The 23,525-nt window shown below is 40.7% G+C and overlaps 3 protein-coding genes across 3 annotated transcripts in view; 2 read left to right on the forward strand and 1 right to left on the reverse strand.

The window, feature by feature from the left end:
- The first annotated feature begins 752 nt into the window (after nt 1-752).
- LOC119424974 (zinc finger protein 436) lies at nt 753-6,963 on the forward strand. Its single transcript, XM_037692496.1, has 2 exons — nt 753-1,080; nt 5,085-6,963. Exons 1-2 carry the CDS (start codon nt 879-881, stop codon nt 6,434-6,436), a joined length of 1,554 nt encoding a protein of 517 aa, XP_037548424.1. The 5' UTR covers nt 753-878; the 3' UTR covers nt 6,437-6,963.
- A 2,277-nt stretch (nt 6,964-9,240) lies between these two features.
- Nucleotides 9,241-13,329, forward strand: LOC119424434 (glycolipid transfer protein-like). The gene is made up of 5 exons (XM_037691912.1): nt 9,241-9,432; nt 9,748-9,806; nt 9,932-10,065; nt 10,148-10,298; nt 13,136-13,329. The coding sequence occupies exons 1-5, from the start codon at nt 9,330-9,332 to the stop codon at nt 13,316-13,318; spliced, it is 630 nt and encodes a 209-aa protein (XP_037547840.1). The 5' UTR covers nt 9,241-9,329; the 3' UTR covers nt 13,319-13,329.
- Nucleotides 13,330-16,028: 2,699 nt separating this feature from the next.
- LOC119424407 (protein FAM222A) overlaps nt 16,029-23,525 on the reverse strand; it is a 16,414-nt gene continuing 8,917 nt past the window's right edge. The window contains exon 2 of the mRNA XM_037691878.1: nt 16,029-17,799. Within this exon, the coding sequence (XP_037547806.1) occupies nt 16,475-17,799 (1,325 nt within the window). The 3' untranslated portion in view covers nt 16,029-16,474. The remainder of the gene's footprint in view (nt 17,800-23,525) is intronic.

Raw genomic sequence — 23,525 nt, forward strand, 5'->3', positions numbered from 1 at the left:
TATATGTGTGTGTGTGTGTGTGTGTGTGTGTATAAACAACATAAACAAAATGAGCATCTGAAATAAAATTCTTTTTAATTTCCTTTATGCCTTTTTTATGATACAAAGGAATCTTATCACATTATTGCTAATTAACCTAAACATTTTTGAGTCATACTACTTGTGTGCAAGCAATTTTCCAACTCCTGATGCCTAAAGTTGCTAGTGACATAATGAAAACTGAACTTTTTCAAATGACAGTAGTGCATTTTAAAGTTTTTTTGAAGGTATTTTAAAAAATGTATTGTAACGCTGGAATAGTATAACCATAAAAATATATATATTTCTAAGTATATAAATTTGAAATGTGAATTTTTATGAATTATATATTTTTGCAGAAGTTCAAATACAGTACAGTAGTTTATTCTAGGAATAATGCGTTTTCATTCAACCTTTATTTATACAGGTTAGTCTCGTTGAGCCTCGAGGACTCATTTACAAGTAAGACCTGAGTTTGCCGGAGCCAGGTATAAATAAATAGGAAGATTGACATCTAAAATGTTGATTCTAGTTTTAAACAAAAGACATCCTAGGATCTTGAAATGTTCGTTTCTACGTTTTCGCTACAATTTAATGAAAATGCTTGGATTATCATTATATGAGTAATTCGCTTTCCTTAATTCCTGCGGTTTATCTGCCCACCAGCAGGGGGCGCGCTTCAGGTCTGAACGGAAAAATAAAAAAACAGGCCTTTTCCTCGCTCTTTTGTGGTTCCGCACACCGCGGCACTGTTTCACAAGGGAGAGGAGAAGAAAAGGCCATTTTAATTCTCCAGGGACGTTCAACTTTGTTCCCACCCGGTGGAGAGGTGCTTGCAGTTTACAGCTGCACGGAAAAACATGGACAAGTCGAGTGAGCTGAAACTGTTCCTGGAGTCTTCCCTGAACTCGATTTTCAAAGCGACCGTGAACGAAATCCTGGACTCGGTGGAGCGGACACTGTCCGAGTATCAGGGCGCAATGCAGAGGATCCAGTCTGAAAACGAGGGCCTGAAGCGGCTGCTGTTTGCACAAAAGAGTCCAGAGCCCGCAGACTGTGGAGGTATGTTCTCCTCCTGTCTGCACAAAACACGCAGCTTCACTCTGACTCTTTAAACAAATTCTCTTCATGGCTGATCGTTATCGCCCGCCGCCATTAAATACAGAGGCGGCCGTTTAATTGCCTTTGTCATGTCTGTGTGTGTTTGAGTGCGTGCATGTGGTGTTTGTCTCTCAGTCTGTTAGCAAAATATATCATGATGAACCACTCGACGGATTGTAATAAGTCCGAGAAAGAAATTTGTGATTATTCGCCAATTAACTTTCGGAGTCAATGCGATTCAAGATGGCCGCCAGCTAATCGACTTTAGCATTCACACACAAAAAAGACTGCAAATCAGTTAGTTTTGGAGCTATAGAGCTCAAATTTGGTGTGTTAGTAGCTGAGATGTTTTTCTAACACATGCTCTGATGAAGGCTAACTGCTTGAGACCACCGTCTAAAACTTTTAACGTGCAAGGCCTTTAGCCAGCATTCCTTCCAGGCCTTGGAATGTTAGGAATGCTCCTTTAATTCTTGTCTGCAGGTTGATCCACCTTTTAACACATGAGAGTCACAGGAAAGACTATCTTGAAAGGTTTTGAGTTATATGGAGGTGAAATATAGTTAGCAATGAGAACTACCTATTTATTTTACTCCCATTTCTCAAATAAATGCATTCAATTAAAGTAGTGTTCAGTAAAATCAGTAAAAGAATACGTATCACCCGCCCCCTTGCATACCAAAGTTTTAAACCAAGATCTTGTGGGATCAGTTAATGTTCCAAGTATCATGCATTCATTCATTCAACCTTTATTTATACAGATTAATCCCATTGGGTCTCTGGGACTCTTTTACAAGAGAGACTTGATTTTAACAAAGCGTGATGACAACAGTTGACAATCGTAAAGGATGTGTACAAATGGAGATTTTTTTTTTTTTTTTTTACAAGTGAAAATAAAATGTATTTAAAAGGAAATGTAACCAAAAAATAAAAAAAACAGCTAGGTTGTAAGGCGGTGTAGAAAACTAAAAACAGGAACATGTCTGCATTGTTTTTTCCCAGGAACTTAACAGATGTTTTGAAGCCACTTAGAGAGGTCAAGGTTGAGAGCTTCAGATCTTTTTGCAAAATATTCCAGGAAACAAGAGCGGAGTACGGTAGTTACAGCCAGTTATGAATCTTAGTGCACCATGATAGACAGCATCCAACATCTGCACGTGCTTGTAGGAGCGTTCATGTAAATAATGTCACCGTAATCAATGGAGGGAAAGAAAGTTGCAGTCACAAGGCATTTCCTGGCATTCAGAGTTAAACAGGATCTATTTGTGAAGAAGAAACCCAGTTTAACTTATTTTCCTTACTAGGTTTTCCACGTGAAGCTTAAAAGAGAGATGCGAGTCGACCAAGATAACCGAATGTTTTGTAGGAATCGACAAACTCCACAGGAGCACCATTCGAGGATAAAATCAAAAGGAAGAACTGCTGAGACCGACTTCCCGTTTGAAAACAACATCCTTTTGGGCTTGTCGGCTTTTAAGACGAGCTTGAGACGGAACAAATCAGACTGGATGATGTCCAAAACGGATTGCAAAAGCTGGAAAACCTGAGCATGTCTTGGGAGAGGACTCTCAGCTACTACCACCAGGTTGTAGCTCAGCGGTTGTAAAATTGACTGCGTTGTCGGTGTTTGTGTTTACAGTCTTTAAATGACAGCCATCTTCAACTGGGTTGACTTTAAAAAGTAACTACATTCGCATCCAAGTGTTCTTGCCTAAGAATTCCAATAAAATCCATGACGGTTTGCTAACAAATATGCAGACCAAGGCAAGTACATGATCGCTCGTCAGCATGAAAGACAGGTTATTAAACAACTCAGTAAAGTTAAGATGACATCATTTACATATTAAGCAGTACTACAGATCTGTTGAGCAGTAAGCCCACCAGAGAGTAAACCTTCATTGAGGCAAATAAAGTGAACAAAGAACATGGATCCATCTTTAGAACCTTCTTTCCCCGTGCAAACAATTAAACCAGTTAATTTCAGTTATCCTTACTTGCAACCATAAGATGTGTATAAGTTTAAAAATGAACCAGGGGAACGCTGTGCAAATGTTTTCTGTGATACAGCACTGTTCCTACTGTGTGACTGTAAACTTTGTATATCAATGCATCATGTAGAAATGCAATTATTTGTTTTTATGATTTTCAACAACTTGCTGGAGTTTCTAGTATAAATATTTTAGACTTATTTTTTGCCTTAACCACTAAGCACTTGTGATTTTTCTAAAGATCAAAAAGACCCCTCACACGAAGTTGCATTTTCTTTATAACAACTTAGCATAAACGGTGTTGGATGATCTATACAGACAATGATGCAACTATGCGTTGTGTTGTGTGCCAGTAACGGCTGTGATTTACCCAAAAGGAACCGGAACAAACGTTTTTTTGGGCTCCTAAAACAAATTTAAGGCGCTTGGCAGAGTATATTTTATTAGAGCATCAGATTTCAAGTAGGTGCAAGTAAAAAAAAAACTTTTCATGCTGGATTACACTTGATATGAGATTTAAGGCATTTTAATCTGTATCCTAACTAAACAGGTAAAAAGGTCTGGAAGACGTGTTGGATGAAGATGTGTAAAGGTTAAAATATTACAGCTTAAAGGAAATAAAATTGAACTGCCAAGTGTGGTGACGCCTTTAAATGCCAGTGTTAATTTTAATGGAGAATTTTTAGTTAGATGGGCAGCACAGTGACACAGGTGGTAGAGTTGTCGCCTCTCGGCATCAAAGGTTGCAAAATTAAATCCCAGCCAAGTTCCTTTCTGGGTGGAGTTTACAAGTTCTTTCTATATAAGTTTTCTCCATGCGCTCTGGTTTCCTCCCACGTGTTTGGCTAATGGGTACCGTATTTTCCAGCGTGTAAGTCGCTCCGGAGTATAAGTCGCATCAGTCAAAATAAAAAAAAAGCATCATGACGAGGATAAAACATGCAAGTCACTTCGGCGTGTAAGTCGCATTTATTATGCGTCACCGCTGACCCGTCGCGTTTATTATACATTTAATGGTCAAAATAGCTTAATTTCTTCCTGGGCAGTGCGGCGCCGTCCATCCATCGCAGCTGGAGTCGCTAGCTTTCCTGTGTTCGTCCGACTGCACCATCTGAGTGAAGCGAGCGAGCACGGGAGGACTCGCGGTTGCAGTTCTTCGAAATTTAAAGCATCAGTCAAAAATTGTGTTGTGAATATGGGAAGAAAAAAAACGTATATAAGACGCAGGACTGACAAATCTATGCGAAAAACTGCGGCTAATACGCCGGAACATACGGTAAGTACAAATAGTCCCTAGGTGCGAGTGAGAGTGAGAATGGTTCTGTCTCTGTGTCCCTGTAATGGACTTGCAACCTGTCCACAATGATTGCTGGACATGGGATACCAGAGACCTTCTGCAACCAGGAAGTAGCAAGATAATGATGGTTATAGATCACTCCATTATAGTAGAGCTCCCCCCAGTGGAGAAAACGGTCATTTTATCCATCCATCCATTATCTTCACCAGCTTCTTCCTTTTCGGGTCACGGGGGTCACTGGTGCTCATATCCAGCTATCACTGTGTGAGAGGCAGGGGACACTCTGGACAGGTCTCCAGCCCATCCCAGGGACACGGAGGCAAACGAGTCAAACAACCATTCACTTTCTCATTCACACCTAAGGACAGTTTAGAGTTACCAGTCATTCTAACATGCATGTTTTTTGTCTGTGGGAGGAAACCGGAGTACCCGGAGAACCCCACGCATGCACGGGGAGAACATGCAAACTCCACCCAGAAAAGCCCTCGGGCGGGATTCGATCAGACAACCTTCTTGCTGAGAGGCGGCAGCTCTATAAACTGCACCACCGTGCTGCCAACAGTCATTTAATCTTTTACAAAATCAGTTCTTTTTGATTTTCTGTCACAGCTGTGTATGTTTGCTTGAGTAAAGTTGATTTAAATCTTTATATGTTAATTATTCTTGCTTCTCACTTTTAGATTCATGTGAACAAGATGCCACTGAGCAGTTTTCTGCTCCGGAATGGCCAGATCAACCCTCCAGCTCCACCCAGGGTACGTTCAAGGTGTCCATATGCAGCAGTGACAAGAAGAGCTCCAGAAGGAAGAGTAAAGCCAAGATTAGGGAGACTACGGCTCCATCTTCGTTTAGTCTGCAGGCAGATCAAACGGGAGAACCACCATGTGCCAACACATCCACTGATATCCCACTTCCTGTAAACCCACAGTCCAACATGAATGAAAATGGTGCCATTGACCTCTCGCAGCCAGCACTGTTTTTCGACATGATGATGAAGTCCATGCAAAATGATGGACATTTCACCAAGACTGAGGATGAGGAGAACGAGGCGCTGTCGGGTCCTGACGCTCTGCCTCACCCGCAGCAGAAGCACGAGTTGGGCTTTCCGAAATCCGACCTGGATCCAGAGGAAGGCAGCTCACAAGACATGGAGCGAGAAGAAACGTCTAATCAAAGCGATTCGGCTGCAGAAGAGTTTCTAGAAAAAGCGAACCCCTTTTATAGCTGCGCCGCCTGTCCAGAGACATTTACAGATGAAACCTCGCTCAATATCCACCTCAAGACTCACAGCAGCGAGGAAACCCACGACTGCAGCATCTGCGGAAGACGCTTCGGCCGGATCAACCTCCTCAAATCCCACATGCGTTCCCACTCGGGAGGAAAAGCCTTCATCTGCAACATCTGCAACAAAGCGTACACCCACGCACGCCAGCTGAAGATTCACAAAAGCGGCCACACCGGAGAGAAGCCGTTCTCCTGCTCGTTCTGCAGGAAGCGCTTCAGCGCGCACAACCTGCTCAAAGCCCACATGCGGACCCACACCGGAGAGAGGCCGTACGTGTGCCGGCAGTGTGGCAAAACGTTCAGCAACCCAGGGAATCTGTGCATACACCGGAGGCTGCACACCGGCGAGAAGCCGTACTGCTGCGCTCACTGCGACAAGAGGTTCAAAGTCCTGGGCGACCTCAAAATCCACACCAGGACGCACACCGGAGAGAGGCCGTACAACTGTGAGATCTGCAAGAAGACCTTCAGCCAGATGAGCCACGTCACCATCCACATGCGCATACACACGGGAGAAAAGCCGTTCAGCTGCACCTACTGCACCAAGAGCTTCAGCCGCTCGGGTCACCTGAAGAGACACGAGCTGCTGCACACCAAAGAGACACTGTTCCCCTGCAGTCTGTGCGGGAAGGCCTACACTGACAAGTCCTCGCTCAAAAAGCACATGAAGTCGCACGCGTCGAAGGAGCAGAAGGAGCAAAGTGAGGCGAGCACCAGCGAAGCTGCGACGAACAAGCTCGAACCTTAATCTGAGACGTTTCCAGCTGGGATTAAAATCTAAGTGAAATAGCTGAAGATGAGGAAATTAAGTCAACGATAGAATAACGTTAAGCACTTTCAGAATACATTTACATCCAGCTCAAAGTACTTCGAATTTGATATTTCCAAATATGGTATTGTGTTAAAAGTGAAGAAGATGAAATGAATCTGTCCTATTTTCTAAAGCTGAAATATTCGTTGTGTCGACTTGTTTTCTGGCGTCTGAAACACGAGCTTTAATCTGTTGTTGGAACAGGATTATGTTGTTTCATCTTAAAACAAGAGTTGGGCGTCGGATAAGAGCCACACATTTGAGTCGATGCTCCCAGTTCTGTTTCCTGCATCCATCAAATATAAATCTTTATACATCTTTAATTGCTGCCTGCTTTGTACATATGTTCTTTTTAGTACACGTGAGAAGACACTTTTTTTTTTTGTCCTCCACTGAGGACAAGTTTGTTGTGCATGATTGAAACGTAACACTTTAAACAACACTGCCTGTGAACTGACACTTGTAACGGTTAAGTTATTCAACTTTTTGGGGGATAAAGCAGCCCCTAGAGTCATCTTTTACTCCTTTATTTTTATTATTATTTTTTATAAATGTTCATTCATTCATTGTCTTTGCCTGTGCAAACTTTGATCTTAACCTTGCACAGTTTAGGCACGTATTTTTGATTTATTTTTTATTTTAAACTGCGCTTTTTGTTGTGAATGGGCTTCAGGAGTAGACACTTAATCGTTTCTCAGAATTCTTCGATAAAGCTCTAGTTGTCATTTATTTAATTAAATTCCCTTCAAGTTGAGTTTTGTTTTCCGTAAGGATGTCGACCAGATAAACGTGATCGCCTCTGGACCTTGGGCTGTATTTTGCCCATGCGTGCCTTTTTAGAACCAGTGTTTAGACCAGGCCAAGTATGGAAGATTTTATTTTCTTCATCTTCTGACACTTCTCGTTTTCCTGTATTGTCCTTTTCATAACAAACCACAGGGAAGTGACTTATCATGTTTGATGCTCATGTTAAGTGCAAACCTTCCTCCAAACGTGGACATCCTACACACACTGCTCTAATCAAAGCCTTCAACACAATTTAAAAAATGGGAATATATTGGATACAAAAAACAAGTTTTAGTCAACTGAGTTATGTGGTTGAATATTCCCCAAACGTTTCAGCTTCTGATTATACAAAATGACAGCGGCAGAAACTTGTAACCCCCATTACCTTCGGTCGTGGTACACAAACATTACTATAAAATTAAATAAGGGTTATGACAAAATATTTCATGTTTAACGAACCATGATGGAGGCCTCAACTTTGCTAAACCACTTTTTTTATTATCAGCTAATGGTTTAAGTTCCAAAGAAATTAATAAAATGAACAGTTCAGAGCCATTTCAGGTTGAAGTTGGGTTATAAAGCTGTGTTGTGGTAGTTGTTCCAGTCCTATACACGGCTGTTGCACAGTCGTTTTTAAATATGAATGATAACTTTGTTGGAAAGCTCTACTGCTCATGTAGTGTTCTTGTACACAGCAAACTGAGACGGGTAGATGTTCTGTGGGTGGTTCTAGCTTTTGATCTAAACTCTTCTAATGAGGGTCGTTGCGTACACTTAACACATCTGTCATATCAAGTACTGGTAAATTTAGTTAAAACATCTTTTTTTTTAATGGCTTAAGACAACCAATAGAAAGCTGTAAATAATGACACTGTAAGGTTAGCAGATCCATTAAAATGCAAATATTGTATGCGCCTTGTAATGTTGGTGACAGTGTTGCTGTAAATCCTCTATATCCATCACGAGTTCAGATTAATGGCTGTTTCTTTACGTAATGTTGATCAACAAATGTGGGACTTCTCCAGGATGTGAAGTTTTACAGTAATGCCACAACTTATGGTCAGTTTATATTTTTTAAACGTCATTTTCAAGACCGTACAGCTTCAGTTTGTTGTGACAGCCGGATGATGTATCATTGGCCGCAAGTGCATGAATCAGTGTACAGTTAGTCTTTACTCATAGACTTTCATTGTGATTTGATGTGGTTTTTGTCCGGATTAAAGAACTATATTAACCCACGAGAGGTTGTCCTTTTTTTTTATTTTTATTTTTTTATTTTTTTTATCCATTTATTTTTTTATTCAATTCCTAAAACAAACGACAGGTTTCTTTCTATGCCATGACCCCAGAGCATTACCCCGGTAATAGCATTTTTCAATTATACAACAACAAACGGTCAGGTGTGACGATGGTGAAAATGGACGAAGACGTCAAGTTAAAAAGAAACCTTTTTGAATCTAATCAAATTAAAAATGTGCTTTAATTCGTTAGTTTACGGTGTTTGGTTGTACATCTGGTTTGCAGATTTGTGAGCTTCACTTGTGTATAATTGGCTTGTCAAATTCTGCGGCACCGGTAGGAACAGGAAATTCATTATTAAATACAACATTAAATCAAATACACAATTAAATTATTAAATACACAGTTATGCATTTATTTCATTTTGTCACATTCTGTCCTCCATGGCTTTTATTTCACAAATGAGACTTTAAAACGACAAAGTCCATGCTCAATCGTCCAAATCCAATAATTCTCAGTCGGGTCATCTGGACAGTTTCAGTAAACGGTAAACTCCTTAAGTGGACCAACCAGTTTTCTGGAGACTGGAACTCAGACTGATGAAGCCCTCTGGATAGAGGGAGAAACGTCTCTATAAAAATAAACTGTCCAGACTACCCGACTGAGAATTATTGGATATGACTTTAAAAGTTAAAACTACTTTGAGCTCGTCCCCACCAGGTGGGCGGGGTCATAGTGCCGGGTCCCGCCCACCTGACTGAACCGCAGTTCCGGGTTCGGTCGAGAGCTGCTGCCAGGCGGGACCATGACTCTTTTACTGCAGAACCAGTTTAAAGAACTCCCCCCTGACAGCTCGGTGGACACCAAGACGTTCCTGGACAACGTGTCGCATCTGCCGTCGTTTTTTGGTGGGTACTTGAACGCAACACATCAGGTGATCAGGCGGCTCAGACTCGGCAGACCGGTTCCTTCAGCATTATTTCAATCAGGGACCAGCGAGAATTCTTTTAAAACATTGTTTTTAATGTTCTGTCCTTCATGAATGGTGATGTTGGGTCACGGGGAGGATCTGAACCAAACTCTTTGTTAAACAGCAGAACAAGCTGCACATTGACCTCTTGTGGCTTCACTGTATTCACTGTCTTTTCTCCTCTTTCTGCCCTCTGAGCCATGGAGTCATTCATATTTTATTGCTGTGCTCTCACATGTCTGTCCCCCTGCAGACTGCTTGGGCTCTAGAGTGTTTTCAATCATCAAATCAGACATTAATGGCAACATAACGGTAAGAAACAACTCACCTGGAGCTCATGTTGTACCACGTTTGACTTTAAACGCCTCATGAAGTGTAGTGGCTCAGCTCTGTTGTGCAAACTAAACAAATGCACTCTTTTTAAAATAAATTCTCAGAAAATAAGAGCAGTTTACCTCAAGGATCCTGCGAAGTACGTGACCCTGAAGGACATTCTGGTGGCAGAGCGAGAAGCCCACGGAGCAGAATGGCCCAAAGTGGGAGCAACTTTAGCTCTGATGTGGCTGAAGAGGTGAGCGCTCCCTCTGAGCAGTTAGGTCACACATCAGGTGAAGTTTCTGAAGGCCTGCTCCTCCTCCCTTCCTCCTGTGCAGGGGGCTCCGTTTTATCCAGGTCCTGCTGCAGAGCTTGGCTGATGGAGAACGAGACGAGAACAACCCCAACCTGATCCGGGTCAACGTCACCAAAGCGTACGAGCAAGCGCTGAAGAGATACCACGGCTGGATCGTTCAAAAGGTTTTCAACGTAAGACAAAACGATGGCGACACGTTGGAAGCTGTAGACGGAGTGAAATGACACATTTTCTGTGTTATTGTCACGTTTTGTACTGATTCTTGCATCAGTTGCCTCTACTGGATGAACGTCTACATCCGATTACCATTTGGAGTCGGTTTGAGTCAAGATGGCTGCCACAGCCAAGTGGCCTTGAAAAACAAGAAAATTAGGGATGCACGATATTATCGGCATTGTATCGATATCGGCTGATATTAGCGATAAAGTTAAATATCGGCCATTCCATCAAAATAACTCACCGATGTGAAAGGCACCGTTTTATTTTTAATAAATAGTATATATTTATATATTGCTACATCATTTTCAGCCCCCTTTTTGGCATCTGCATTTGGTAGCAGGCCAAAATGACAAAGACCATGCAGAATAATGTATTTTAATTCCACAGCAGAGAAAGCTCTGTAGTCTCTGTAAGCAGGTCTGGGGACAAAATATTGGTATTGGTATCGGTTATCAGCCAAATAAGTTTTAACATATCGGATATCAGCCAAAAATCCAATATCGTGCATCCCTAGTTTGAACCCTATTTTACAAATATAGAGCTAAAATTTGCTGTGATAGTGTGTCGATTCAAGATGGCTGCCACAGCTTAGTAAAACTAGCCAACACAAAAATGTCTATAACTCAGTCATTTTTACAGAAATTGGAATAAAATGTAATATTGCAGTTACTGAGAGTCCTTCAAAACACATACTCAGAGCATGAAACGATCAAGAAAGATGATGATGTAAAAAAATGTAGCGATTGTTTTGAGTTGACCGTGTCGAACTCATGAGCTACGTGACAAAACTCGCAACCTTTTTCTGTGGCTCCTGACAGGGTGGTGTCAAATTGTTTTAGGGAGCCACGCTCATTTATTTTTTAGACATCTCTTCCAGTTTAATCAAATTACAGGGATTAATGAACACTAACCCTGCGTTTGAGATGGCAGGAGTCCCTCCAGAAAGGCAGGTGTGGCCAGATGTGGAGTTCACTGATAATGGCGCAGCAAAACCAAAAGGCCGTAACGGAATTTAATTTAAAGAGCGACTTCAGGATGAACTACTGCTTTCCCTCCAAAACGTTCAAGCACCAGCTTGAGGTGGTTTTGTTCATTATCTGCCTACAAGTTCAAGTTTTTTCTGACTATATACAAACAAGCTTGATTCCAAAAGCTCTTTATGTTTTTGTGTCAAACACAAACCACATCCTTGTACTCAACCGACTCATTTTATTTGATTCATCTAATGACAGATGTGGAGAGCTCTGATTGTGTGAACGTTTATGAAGCATTCACAATATTGAGATCAGGTTTTCTTCTGTACGTTTTTCAGCAGCTTTCTTGTTCCACAATTTTTGAGCTATTTCAACAAATCGTATATCAAAACATTCAGGATAATCCTGCCATGATTTTTGGTATTGGTGCAACTTTAGCTTTTTGAAATATTTATTCTTTTCTGACACTTTTTTTTTCCTCATAGAAAATGAATTGAGCTCATTTTACATCCTTCAAATCTTTAGAGCTGTTTACAACCTTTTTCTGCTCCTTTCACATTTTGTTCTGGTTCAGCTTCTTGTAGCTTCTTTGTGCAAATTTAAACATTTTTCAGCTGTTTTTTCTGCTTTTTTGTGCTACTTTCAGATTATTTCGGCTAACCACATTTTTGTGCTTCCTCAAACTTCTTTCTGCTAATTTCAGCTTATTATGCTCCTTTCAGCTTATTTATGCAAGTTTCAGCCTTTTCTGCTATTTCAACTATATTTAGCCGTTTTATGCTAATTTTAGCTTTTTTTTGGCTACTTCCACATTTTTTGCATTCATTTCAACTTTTTTCGCCAAATTCAGTGAAAATGTGCTCTCTCCACTTCCTTTCAGTAATTTAAACTTTCTGAATTTTTAGGTACTTTTCAGCTGTTTTTTGTTGCAAATTTCTGCTTTTTTCCAGATATTTTCCACTTTATGCGCTAATTTCTGCTTCTTTCAGCCTTGTATTATTTGCTGTCTTATGCCAATTTAAGCGTCTACCTTTTCAGCTAAATTCTTAGCATTTTTTGCTAATTTCAGCTGTTTTCAAATAAATTCAAGTTTTTTCATGGTAACTTCTTTGTTCAGCCTAATTAACTTTTCTCTGCTATTTTAAGCTTGTTATGCTCCTTTCAAGTTATTTCTGCTACTGTTTAGCTGTTTGTATGCTAATTTAATATTTTTCAGCTAATTCCAATTTTTTTTTGGCTCATTTCAGCTCCTTCAACTTCCTCATGGCAGTTTAAGCTTCTTTATGCCTTTTCAGTTACTTTTCAACTTTTTTTTGGCTAATTTTAGCTTTTTATTTTTTGCAAATTTTCTAATTTGTATGCAAATTTCTGCTTATTTAAACCTAATTCGGCAAATGTTCTTTCTGCTTTCTTCTACTAACTTAGGCTTGTTCTTTCACTTCAGCTACATTTCAGCGCGTTTTAGTTAACTTCAACAGGTAAATTCACTCAGACTTTAGTATCCGGCTGTTTGAGTTATAAAGCTAAGAGTTACAAAAACAAATTTTAGAAATTACCTTTATATTTAAATTTCCTTAAAAATTCACATGGAGCCTTAAGATTTTAAAAACACCCACTTTTGTCACATTTTGTGCTGAAACCTTGTTGATTTATTTTTGAAAGCACAAAAATCATCCTCTTATTTATTTTTTAATTCTGTACCTTATTCACACTAGTCATGCATAATCAGGCAGATATTTAGCTAACTGTTTCATGTCCGTCTCGCTCAGTTTTAACCACGGACAACTCATGAATTTCCTTTCTGTTTTGTGTTTTAGGCGGCGCTACTTGCAGCTCCCTACAGATCAAACTTCCTCAAGGCTCTGTCCAAGGGGGAGGAAGTGAAAGAGGAAGAGTGCCTGGCAAATGTGCGTCACTTCCTGGTAAACTACACGGTCACCGTAGACGCCATCTACGAGATGTATGCAAATCAGAACGCAGAGCTGGACTACACGGTTTGACGTCCCAGGATGCAGCTGGACTGGGGGTGCGAGCGGCGTCCAACGTGGTTTTAACTGGGCTGTTTATATAGTTTTCCTTTCCGTGTGGGATTATTACTTAGCCAAAATTAGCCATGTTATTATACCAATTCTTGTTTGTTCTTCCTAACCTTCACTGATAATCTGACTCTGGGAACGTTTATCACCTTATTATTTATATATATATATATATTTTTTAACTACATCTAATTTCCATTTAAATACCAAAACACCACAATGTGCCTTGCTCTGACAGTTAAGTGGTTTGTTCTGTGGCCTTTGCCTTGTCTGAAAGCCTTTAAACAATATATTAAAATAATATAATTAATTTATATATAAAAATATATATTTATTTAAAATGTATTAATTAGAGCCATATTTTCTGTATGAATACTTTATGAATAAATAAACCATTTGATCAATTATGTTGTGTCCATTAAGCCTTAAACTGTTTAAAGTGTAGAAATTAAATTCAAAGATCTTACACTAGGGGGCAGCATTTACTCGGTTTTCTTTATTGATGTTTTATCATTCTGGCATTTTAAATCACATTTAGTTTTTAAACAAGTGTCATTCCAGCCTAACTTTCTTTATCTAAAATTTTACTGCTGCAGGTTTGTTTAAAACAATTCTGTTTAAGTTGACATACATTTAGTGGAAACATTTTGATATTGAACACATTTTCATGGTTTCTCCTTTGATTTTGGTGCAAAAAAATATATATATATCTGTATTCCACATGTATCCTAGTCCTCTTCACGAGCTGCTCTCTTACTCTGCCCACTTTTACTTGTCTAAAGTGACTCCCAGAGGTCGGGAGTGATTCTGGTTCCTCTCCCAGTGGAACCCGAGATGATCACCTCTGAGCACGAGGAACTCGTCTGTAATCCTGGAGGTTTATCAGCTGTCCTGCTTGACAGGATGGAAAAACTTGCAGAAAACTCAGAATACAAAAGGGATAGAGACTACAACTCGTTTTCAACAATGGCTTCAATTAGTAAAATCACCGACCTTTAATAAAATGCTTACCTGGAGTGGTCATGCAATCCCAACACTGATTTTAGTCTGCTCATCTCATTTCCATGATGATCTAAGCCCGTGGTTCCCAACCCTGGTCCTTGAGGAACACCATCCTGCACGTTTCAGTTGTTTCCCGCTACAACAGACCTGATTCAGTGATTTAATTACTTCAAGTTCTGCAGAAGTCTGTTAATCATCCATTCATTCAAATCAGGTGTGTCAAAGCAGGGAAACAAAACATGCAGGATGGTGTTCCTCAAGGATCACGGTTGGGAACCACCGAAATTAGCACTAGAGCTTTAAAACATGCTGCAACTGGACTAGACCAGTGACTTATCAGGTAACACCTGGTTGATTTTTAACAATAAAAACTCAAATATTCTTGTGCATTTTTTCACGTAACAAAATCAAGAGATAACTAGTAAATTTTCATTCACACAAGTGTTTCTGAAGGATTTAAAGTCTCCCGCTTCAAGCACTGCCAATCCATCATTCAGAAGAACTAAATTAAATCTGAGCTGCAAAATCCAATGTGTTTCAGACAGAAAATAACATGCATTTTAGAGCTTAAATCTTATCGTAATGATTAAAAATATATAATTTCCTGGAATAACAGTGACCGCTGAATGACTGAGAGGATAATCAAACTGTTCAAAGTTGAAAAAAAAAAAAAAAAGATAATTTAATTTATCTGCTCAAATTGCTCAAAACAGTGGCTAAATATTAAAACTTGCACTAAATACTTAAAGCTAAAATGAGCTAATCTGTAAGAAAAAATTAACAAAGCAGTTGCTAAAAGCTAAAATCAGCAAAACAGTAACTTAAAGCTAAAATGAACAAAACTGTTGTTAAAAGCTAAAATCATAGCAGTAGCTAAAATCTGAAATTAGCAAAATTACAGGTAAAAGCTGGCACGTCAAAACCAAATCAAAAGCTAAAAAGATCCACACCATAGCTAAAAGCTACCACTTGCAAGTAGCTAAAAGCTTAATGGAGGACAAGACGACAAGGCAGAGCAAGTAGCGTAGCACCCATGTTTGTAAAGAAATTGAACACCATTTCTATGGGCATTGAAAAGTTCTGAAAAGAACAAAGAATAAAAATGTAGAAAATTGAAAACACTCTTCCCAATAGAGAAACATTTTTATGTGTCGGGTAAAACGGTGCCAAGTATGTGAAGTATTCTGCCTTACAGACTAAATCTAAATGTGTCAACTGTAGAGACTGTACTAGCTGGGTTTAGAAAATGTTATTTACTGTTTTAAATAAAAAGAGACAAAGGTTTGTGGTCACACATTGCAAAAAAGGCATAATTTATAGAGGACTCACAGGTTCATGTGTAATAATTGCACTTTATATTAACTATAGAGAGAATTTGCCATAGAAGTCTCCAGGCCAACATAAATAGTTGTACAGAATCGTCACAAACAACTGCTGAGTCACACATCTCAGGTCGTTCCAGACCATATAGCCCTACAGTGAATGATTCAAGCAGCCTGCTTTCCAACACCAATCATTTTGTTAAAACAACCTTAAGGTGAACAAATGTAGTTCATTCAAAAAACAAACTAATTGTACAACTTTTTCCACTTTAAAAATGTAAATAAAAATAAAAAATACAGGCCAAGAATGCACCTTTCTTGGTCTGGATGCAACACTGAGCTCTGCATGACACCAAAAGAATAAACTAAAATTAGGACATTAAATGATAACATTTAACTGAATGACAGAAAAATGATTACATCTTCAAACAGTGGTTGTGAGCGTTCATCAAAGTGAATCATTTCGTCATTGATATTCTTTCTGGATCCAGTTGTGTCGTTGTTGATTGGCTCCCCCTTCTCATTTCAGCTCCACTTGTTTCCATTTTTGGAAAGGCCTACAAAAATCAGTATAAACCGCGAGTGTGATCCAGTGTTAAATCAATCACAGCAGTCAGTAAAGATGCAAAAGTAAAAAGAGTCCGTAGCGCACGCTTGCATCTCAAATCCTGATTATCACTTTCCTTCTTTTTTCCAGGCATAAAACACAAAATCTACAAATACATGCACAAATCAAAGAGGCATGTTTAAACTTTAAACAAAAAAACGTCTTGCGTGTCTCTCAGCGTGGCAGCACCTATCTGTAGACGGGGAGCTGGATGTGCTGTTGGTGCTCCAGCAGCTGAGGCATCCCCACGGCGTCGTACCCGCGGCCCAGCATGCGCTCTTTGATGCAGGGCGGGTGGATCTCACTGATGAGGCACTCCAGAGACTGCAGGCTGCTGCTGAGCACTGCAGCGTGGCACAGGCTGACACTAGGCAGCCCGCAGCACTGGTTTTGGTCCGTGGCGTAGGTCTGGAGGTGAGGGTGAGGATGGGGAGGATGAAATGGAAGAGGAGGGTGGAGCTGTGGCTGGAGGTGCAGGTGGGAGTGCCTCACGTCTCCAGGCCTGGTCGTGCACGGGCCTAACACTTGAGAGGCGTAACAGTCGCTGCTGGGGTCGTCCCAGAGTGGAGCGAAAAACTGTCCGACCGGCCGCTCCCCTGGAACACCGCCTCGGTCCGGTCCAGCTCCCATGTTTCCAGAGTGCTGCCTGTACGACAGCTGTGACGAGCACGGCAGTGGGAGGCCAGTTTCAGGAGACTGGCCCACACCAGCCTCAGCTGCCCCGCAGCCCCCCACACCGTACACCCTCACTGCTTCCTGCTGATACGGCTGCTGCTGCGTTTGAGCTTTGTGCCGCCACACCGTGTAGTCTCCTCTCTCCAAGTAGCCCGTTTTGGCTGTGTCTGCGCCCTGCGTCGGTAGCACTGCCCCCGCAAATGCCAAACTGCTCTGGGGCGGCACTCCAAAGGCAAAGTCGGAGCCTGTATGCGCCACTGCAGCCACGGCCTGCAGCGAGGGGCTGGCTCGAGCCGCTCCCCCCGGCTGCAGGGCCTGATCGTAGGGAACTCTGCTCATCTGCCTCATCAGGCTTTGAACCTCTGCCAGCTCGTTCTGGGGAGCCAGGCTCTGATCTCCGGAGGCCATTCCTGCAGTAGAACAAAGCGTTTTAACGGCTACATCCGGGGGCTCACAGGAGCTTATGCGATAGGCCTCATGCCCGTGTCGGACCTTGTAGCTATTGTTCAGAGGATTATTATACGGTGCCACAGAGGTCTGGGGGTTTGCATGTTTAGTCTTCCTGCCCTCAGAGGTTTTTACCACACCTTTGACCACCACAGAGGCTTTGACGATGGCCAGTAAGCCCTGGTAGCCTCCAGAGTGCGGGTGTGAGTAGGGGCTGTAGCGTTGGCCCGTGGTGTCCAAGCCGTTCACAGTTCTGTTAAGCTGCTTGTGTTGTGGCACCCGTACGTCAGACGGAAAGATTTTGATGGACAACGGGCTGTTGGCGGTCTTCTGGGCGAAAGCATCCAACTCTGCAGGAGATGGATACCGAGAGATCATGGAGCTCGATTCCCCTGGGAGGTACACAGACAGAGAAGGTGATTAGAACAGACTTGGCCCAGAGAAGTCTGGTTCTGTTGTTTTCAAGGTCAAGGTGTTTTTATTGTCATTCACATCACATGTGGTACATGAGGTGGAACGAAACTATGTACACAACTATGTACATTTTTCCCATGTATTCCCACATACTGTACTGTATGTTGTAGGAGATAGTAGACATCAGTAATAAATACATTTAAGAAAGAAACTGCCTTTGGCACTATTAAATCTGACGTTTAAGTGATAAATTCAGGCTTAGTTTACCCCAAAATAAAACAGAAAATGGAAATAAAAGAGAAGAGGAGATTTAATGCACATTATTGCATCCAATGAGACATTTTGCTCTAAAAGCACTCATTGTAAATTCACAATGACTGGACAAAATCTGCACACTGTTTTTTCCTCATAACAATGGTTTATGTGTACTTAAAATAGAAAAATTGTAAGCAACATTTGTGAGCAGATGCCAACTACCACATGCTTTTTTTAATCAACAGAGGAAGCCGAAGAGACTGATAAAAGGTTAACAGTGCCCGCCATATTTGTTTACATGCATAAAGACCACCCTACTGCAGGTCAACCATGTGACACAAGCTTCATGTGGTGGATTCAACCAAATGTTTTGTTTACAATAAGTGTGGACCCGCATTTTGGAACTGCGTTAAGTATATCTGTAAAACTACTGGGTGCACCATTTGATGTAGTTTATGAAAAACTTTTTATTGTTTGGTTTCTGCAGGAGACCGACATGCATAAAACATTCCAGGAAAGTCAACAATTTTCAATTGTTTATTATAAAAACTGGTTATGATCTTTAGATTCTGTAACTTTACAGAACTTTTATACATTAATATATAATATACCCAGACAAATGAAGATATATAGAACCAACTAAATAAAACAGGAGCTACAGTATATAAGCACATTATAGGCTTTTTAATACTTTAAAATAATTTGAATGTCTATTTTAATACATTTCTTGACATTTATAATGATTCAAGGAAAACCAGCTATCCTTAAAACACATTTTGTGCAACTTACTCATTTTAAAAATTGGGACTAAATCTGTTAAAGCGGCCTGTTAAGTAGAGGCAATCATCACGAGCACTGTTGATTGAATTCTGTGTAGAAAAGCAGAAAAGGAAAACAAAGTTTGATTTTAAACACTATTATTTAGGCTGTTTTAATTGCTGCTTATTCTTTTTATAGGCAAAGAAAAAAAAGCCTCATTTTGAAAATAATAATTCACCTACTGTAAATGACTGCCACCTTTCAAAATGACATTTTAAGGAATTCCTAACAGAAAGGAAAAGCCACTAAAGTTAACCCACATCACAGTGGATCAGTGGAAATCTCAGCATGCAAAAGAACAAGGTTGTAATCTGCAATAAAGGGCAAAAAAAATAATAACCCCCTCCCTCACTTCATTTCATTTTCAATAACAAAACCAATTCCAGCTACGCGGGGTAGGGCTTGCTCATTGTTCCCATTTGAAATTGATTTGGGAGTTCATTTCATTTCAGGCCTACGGTGAGCCTCCTGACTGTGAACATGACTCAATCTACAAGATCCACCTCATGAAAGAAATAAATTGGGTGTTTAAAATGGAGGAAGAAGGGAAAAGGCAGAGTGTTCAATCCATCCAACAATCTCCCAGCGGAGCAGAAGGAACAAGCGCCATGGTGCCAGGAGCACGAATGAACTCTGCGGAGAAATACAAGAAAAGCACAAACACGGCTTATTATGTTTCTGTGCAGGGCTGCTATAGAAAACAATGACATGTGGGATGTTGACGAGCTGTTTGTACTGTACACAGCATCAAGATGTGAGCGCTACTTTCCCATAATCCTTCATTTGAAGAAACCAAAAAAAATAAAAATGCCAGCTGTTATAACTTCTGACTTTTGGATAAAAATGCACAATTCATGAGCATAAAAGAGAACAGAAAGAGGATCATAACCACCTAAAGGAGCTTAGATGACCATAAGAGATGACATATTTAAAAATTTACCATATTTTCTGGACTATAAACGTCTATTTTTTCCACAGGCTTTGAACCTGCAGCTTATACAATGCTGTGGCTAATCCATGGATTTTATTTTATTTTATTTTTGACGGGCTAACAAGCTTCCTGCCACCAAACCATTTATTTCACACCTGGGTGCTCTCAGAGCTGCTCTCTCTTGGTCCTCATGATACATTGAGACTACCTGAATAAACAAGTTATTAAAAAAAAAAATCTAACCAATGAAATTACAGAACAGGTAGGCCTGTTACGCTAACAAATTTTGCAGGGCGATTAATTGTCTCAGAAATTATTGCGATAAACGATAATATTGTTTGAAATTTAACAATAATTAATTGTCAAATTTTAAAAAGGAATGTTGATTTGTTTGGAATGTAGTACATTTTCTGACCACTTGATGGCAGTATAAGACTGTCTGACCCAAAGGATGGATAGTTGAGCAGCATGTCTCTTTAACAAAAATGGGAGGGAGGGCCCTTGACATGACATGGGCTGACATGGTGACATGGCAAACGCTTGGTGATGTGAGCTCTTAGCATAGCATTTTTCACACAAAGTTTTTAATAAAAATTCAGTAAACAAGTTCTCCGCTCTGTTTTGCAGGAAAAAAAAAACAAAACTTTTTACACGAAGGCACAGGTTTCAACCATGAATTTTGGAGCTCGACAAGACAGAGGTTTATCCCCGAGGTCAGTTTGTTAGCTTAGCTCATAGCTTAGCTTCTCAGCTTAGCTGCTTTTAACGATCCAGGAGGGGAGAACGGGGGAATCTTTGTCTCCACCTCCATTTTCTATTTTCTCCTCCCCTCCCTATTGTGCCCCCAGGGGGGAGGGAAACAAAATGCAGTTTCAAAAGGCAGCTGCGTGATGAAGAGGACAGCTCAAGCTTGCGCAGGAGGAAGGTGAAGACATCGATCAATGACTTCCTGGTAGGCTACTGTATGTTTATTTTATTTTTTTTAAACCAGCCATGTTATTGGCACTGTTAAGAAAAAAAAAATACTGTACATACTTGTGTGTTACCAGTACGTATTTAATTAAAAGTTAAAAAAATAAATGTGTAAATATCTCGTTACAACATGGACACCATGTACAAATTATTATTACTTTTAATTTAGTGGGCGTGGCTTATATTCAGGTGCGCTCCATAGTCTGGAAATTACGGTAATCACTCCTTGCATACACACCAAGAGAAATCCAGTTTATCCATCTCGGGTAACGTTGCGCTAAATGATTTAGCAAAACAAATCAAAACTGTAATTTAGCCACATCTTTTTAAAATAAAATATAAGTGCTGAGCCCTGCTGGGCGTGCTGGTGCACCACACTTCAAACACTTTAAATGCTAGCACGTATTCACGGGATGTCTGATATGGTTAGGCCACAGATTACTGCGCCCGTCAGAGCTATGGAGATGCAACACAGCTGCACTTTCCACTGTGGCTGCCTTATTGTGGCGCCATGGAAACCTCATTAGCAAATAGGCACTCTGGATTTACATTTATCATCTGAGCACCACCACTGGGAGACATAGGTAGAAGGCAAGGGGGATTAGTTCAAGTTATACTGACAGGAACCTAACTGCTGGTTAATATGAACCCTCATAAGAGATCAGCTTTCAATTGCTTTGACTTGCAGCAAAGTGTATCAATCTTGAAAAATTTTGGAGCAATCAGTAACGTTAAATGACGATAAACTGCAGCCCCACAGCTTTCCCGAAAATATGCAGGAACTATAATGAAACCACATTTTCATCCAGCATAAAGTTCACTAATTACAATCTGGCATGGTGATAGATCAGGTTTTACCCTGAAGTAGACAAAGTGCTCGAATCTTATCCAAACACGTGAAAATAAGCCTAAACTCTAATATAATAAAGCTCTAATTATAGTCCTCAGATTTTATTAGATCACTGATTTACAAGAATAAATGAGTCAACAATGAAAGAACAAAGCTCCATGCACAAAACAAAAAAACACATCAATGTTCAAAGAGTAGGAGATTATTAACATAAGATTTAGCTTATGCTAAAATGTTGTTTTGTCTAATTCTTTGTTATATTTGGTTGTTTAAGTAATAGTCCAGTTTTTTTTAATACATGGGATTCAATGAAAAAGCTTTAACTTTTCTGTTATGGATAGCTCTTTGGATCATGTTAGTTTGGAGAAATAGAGTTTAATTTTAAAGTAACAGCTGATCTGAGACCAAAGTGAATTGCTGCCGTCCTAAAAAAACAAACAAACAAAAAAACCATTCAAAGCAATTTCTGCAAATGCTATGTAAAAACCTTTACACTGCGATCACGTGGAATTTAACAATTTGCAAGCAAAATGTTGACGAGCAAACCCTGATTTGCTCAAGTTGCAAGTACCAAAGTACTCTCGTTTACCATTTAAAATACTTCCACACCGTAGACATGTTGGCTCGTTACATCACGGCATTAGAGGGCAGCCGTGTTACAGTGCGGCACACATAAAACCACAGACAGAAGGCCAACAACAGAGGTGGAGCTGAGTGGAGTCAACTGCTCCACCTCTTCATGATCAGATACTTCAGATCATCTCAGGACATCATCAGTGTATGAAACTGTGAGCTGTATACATATTTCTAAAACAATTCTATGAACTGCTGTGAAATGGTTTGGTTTGAGCCTCACCAAGAATAGCCATTACCTAAGCAATGATCCATCCATCCATCAATTTTCTTCCGCTTATCCGGGGTCGGGTCAGGGAGTAGCATCCTAAGTAGGGAGGCCAAGACTTCCCTCTCCCCAGCCACTTGGACCAGCTCCTCCAGGGGAATCCCAAGATGTTCCCAGGCCAGGCGAGAAACATAGTCCCTCCAGCGTGTCCTGGGTCTTCTGCTGGGTCTCCTCCTGGTAGGACGTGTCCGGAACACCTCACCATGGAGACTTCCAGACCTGGAGGCATCCTAACCAGATGCCCGAGCCACCTCAACTGGCTCCTCTCAACGTGGAGAAGCAGCAGCTCTATTCTGAGTCCCTCCCAGATGACCGAGCTTCTCACCCTATCTCTAAGGGAGAGTCCAGACACCCTGCGAAGAAAACTCGTTTCGGCCATTTGTATCAGAGATCTAGTTCTTTTGGTCACAACCCAAAGCTCATGACCATAGATGAGGGTAGGAACGTAGATCGACTGGTAAATCGAGAGCTTCGCCTTTTGACTCAGCTCTCTCTTCACCACGACAGACCGGTACAACGCCCGCTTAACTGCAGACGCCGCACCTATCTGCCTATCGGTCTCATGCTCCATTTTTCTCTCATTCGTGAACAAGACCCCGATATACTTAAACTCCTCCACTCCTCCCCGGCCTCCTCCCCAACCCGGAAAAGGCACTCTACCCTTTTCCGGCTCAAGATCAAGGTCTCGGATTTGGAGGAACTGATCCTCACCCTGGTAGCTTCACAGTCGGCTGCGAACCGCTCCAACGAAAGCTGTGGATCTCCAGCAATCCAGTCAGAATCAAACTATTTCTCCAAACCGAGGTTGTTCAAAGAGACATCCACAACAGATAACATTCTCACAGAACCTTTCTGCAAACAAGCTGAACTATCTCTTGGACAAAAAATAAAACGCGTGACGTTCTCACCCTAATCAGAGATTAAAAAAAAAAAAATTATATATAATAATATATATCTATATATATATATATATATA

This window comes from Nematolebias whitei, chromosome 18, assembly GCF_014905685.2.
Source record: "Nematolebias whitei isolate Nwh7 chromosome 18, NemWhi1, whole genome shotgun sequence".
Classification (NCBI taxonomy): Eukaryota; Metazoa; Chordata; class Actinopteri; order Cyprinodontiformes; family Rivulidae; genus Nematolebias; species Nematolebias whitei.

Bases quoted from the DNA above. Each gene is read 5' to 3' on its own strand.
- LOC119424974 (XM_037692496.1), top strand. From the start codon at position 879: ATGGACAAGTCGAGTGAGCTGAAACTGTTCCTGGAGTCTTCCCTGAAC. The intron at 1,081-5,084 runs GTATGTTCTCCT...TCTCACTTTTAG, and splicing joins AGAGCCCGCAGACTGTGGAG to ATTCATGTGAACAAGATGCC.
- LOC119424434 (XM_037691912.1), top strand. From the start codon at position 9,330: ATGACTCTTTTACTGCAGAACCAGTTTAAAGAACTCCCCCCTGACAGC. The intron at 10,066-10,147 runs GTGAGCGCTCCC...CCTCCTGTGCAG, and splicing joins GCTCTGATGTGGCTGAAGAG to GGGGCTCCGTTTTATCCAGG. The intron at 10,299-13,135 runs GTAAGACAAAAC...TTTGTGTTTTAG, and splicing joins TCGTTCAAAAGGTTTTCAAC to GCGGCGCTACTTGCAGCTCC.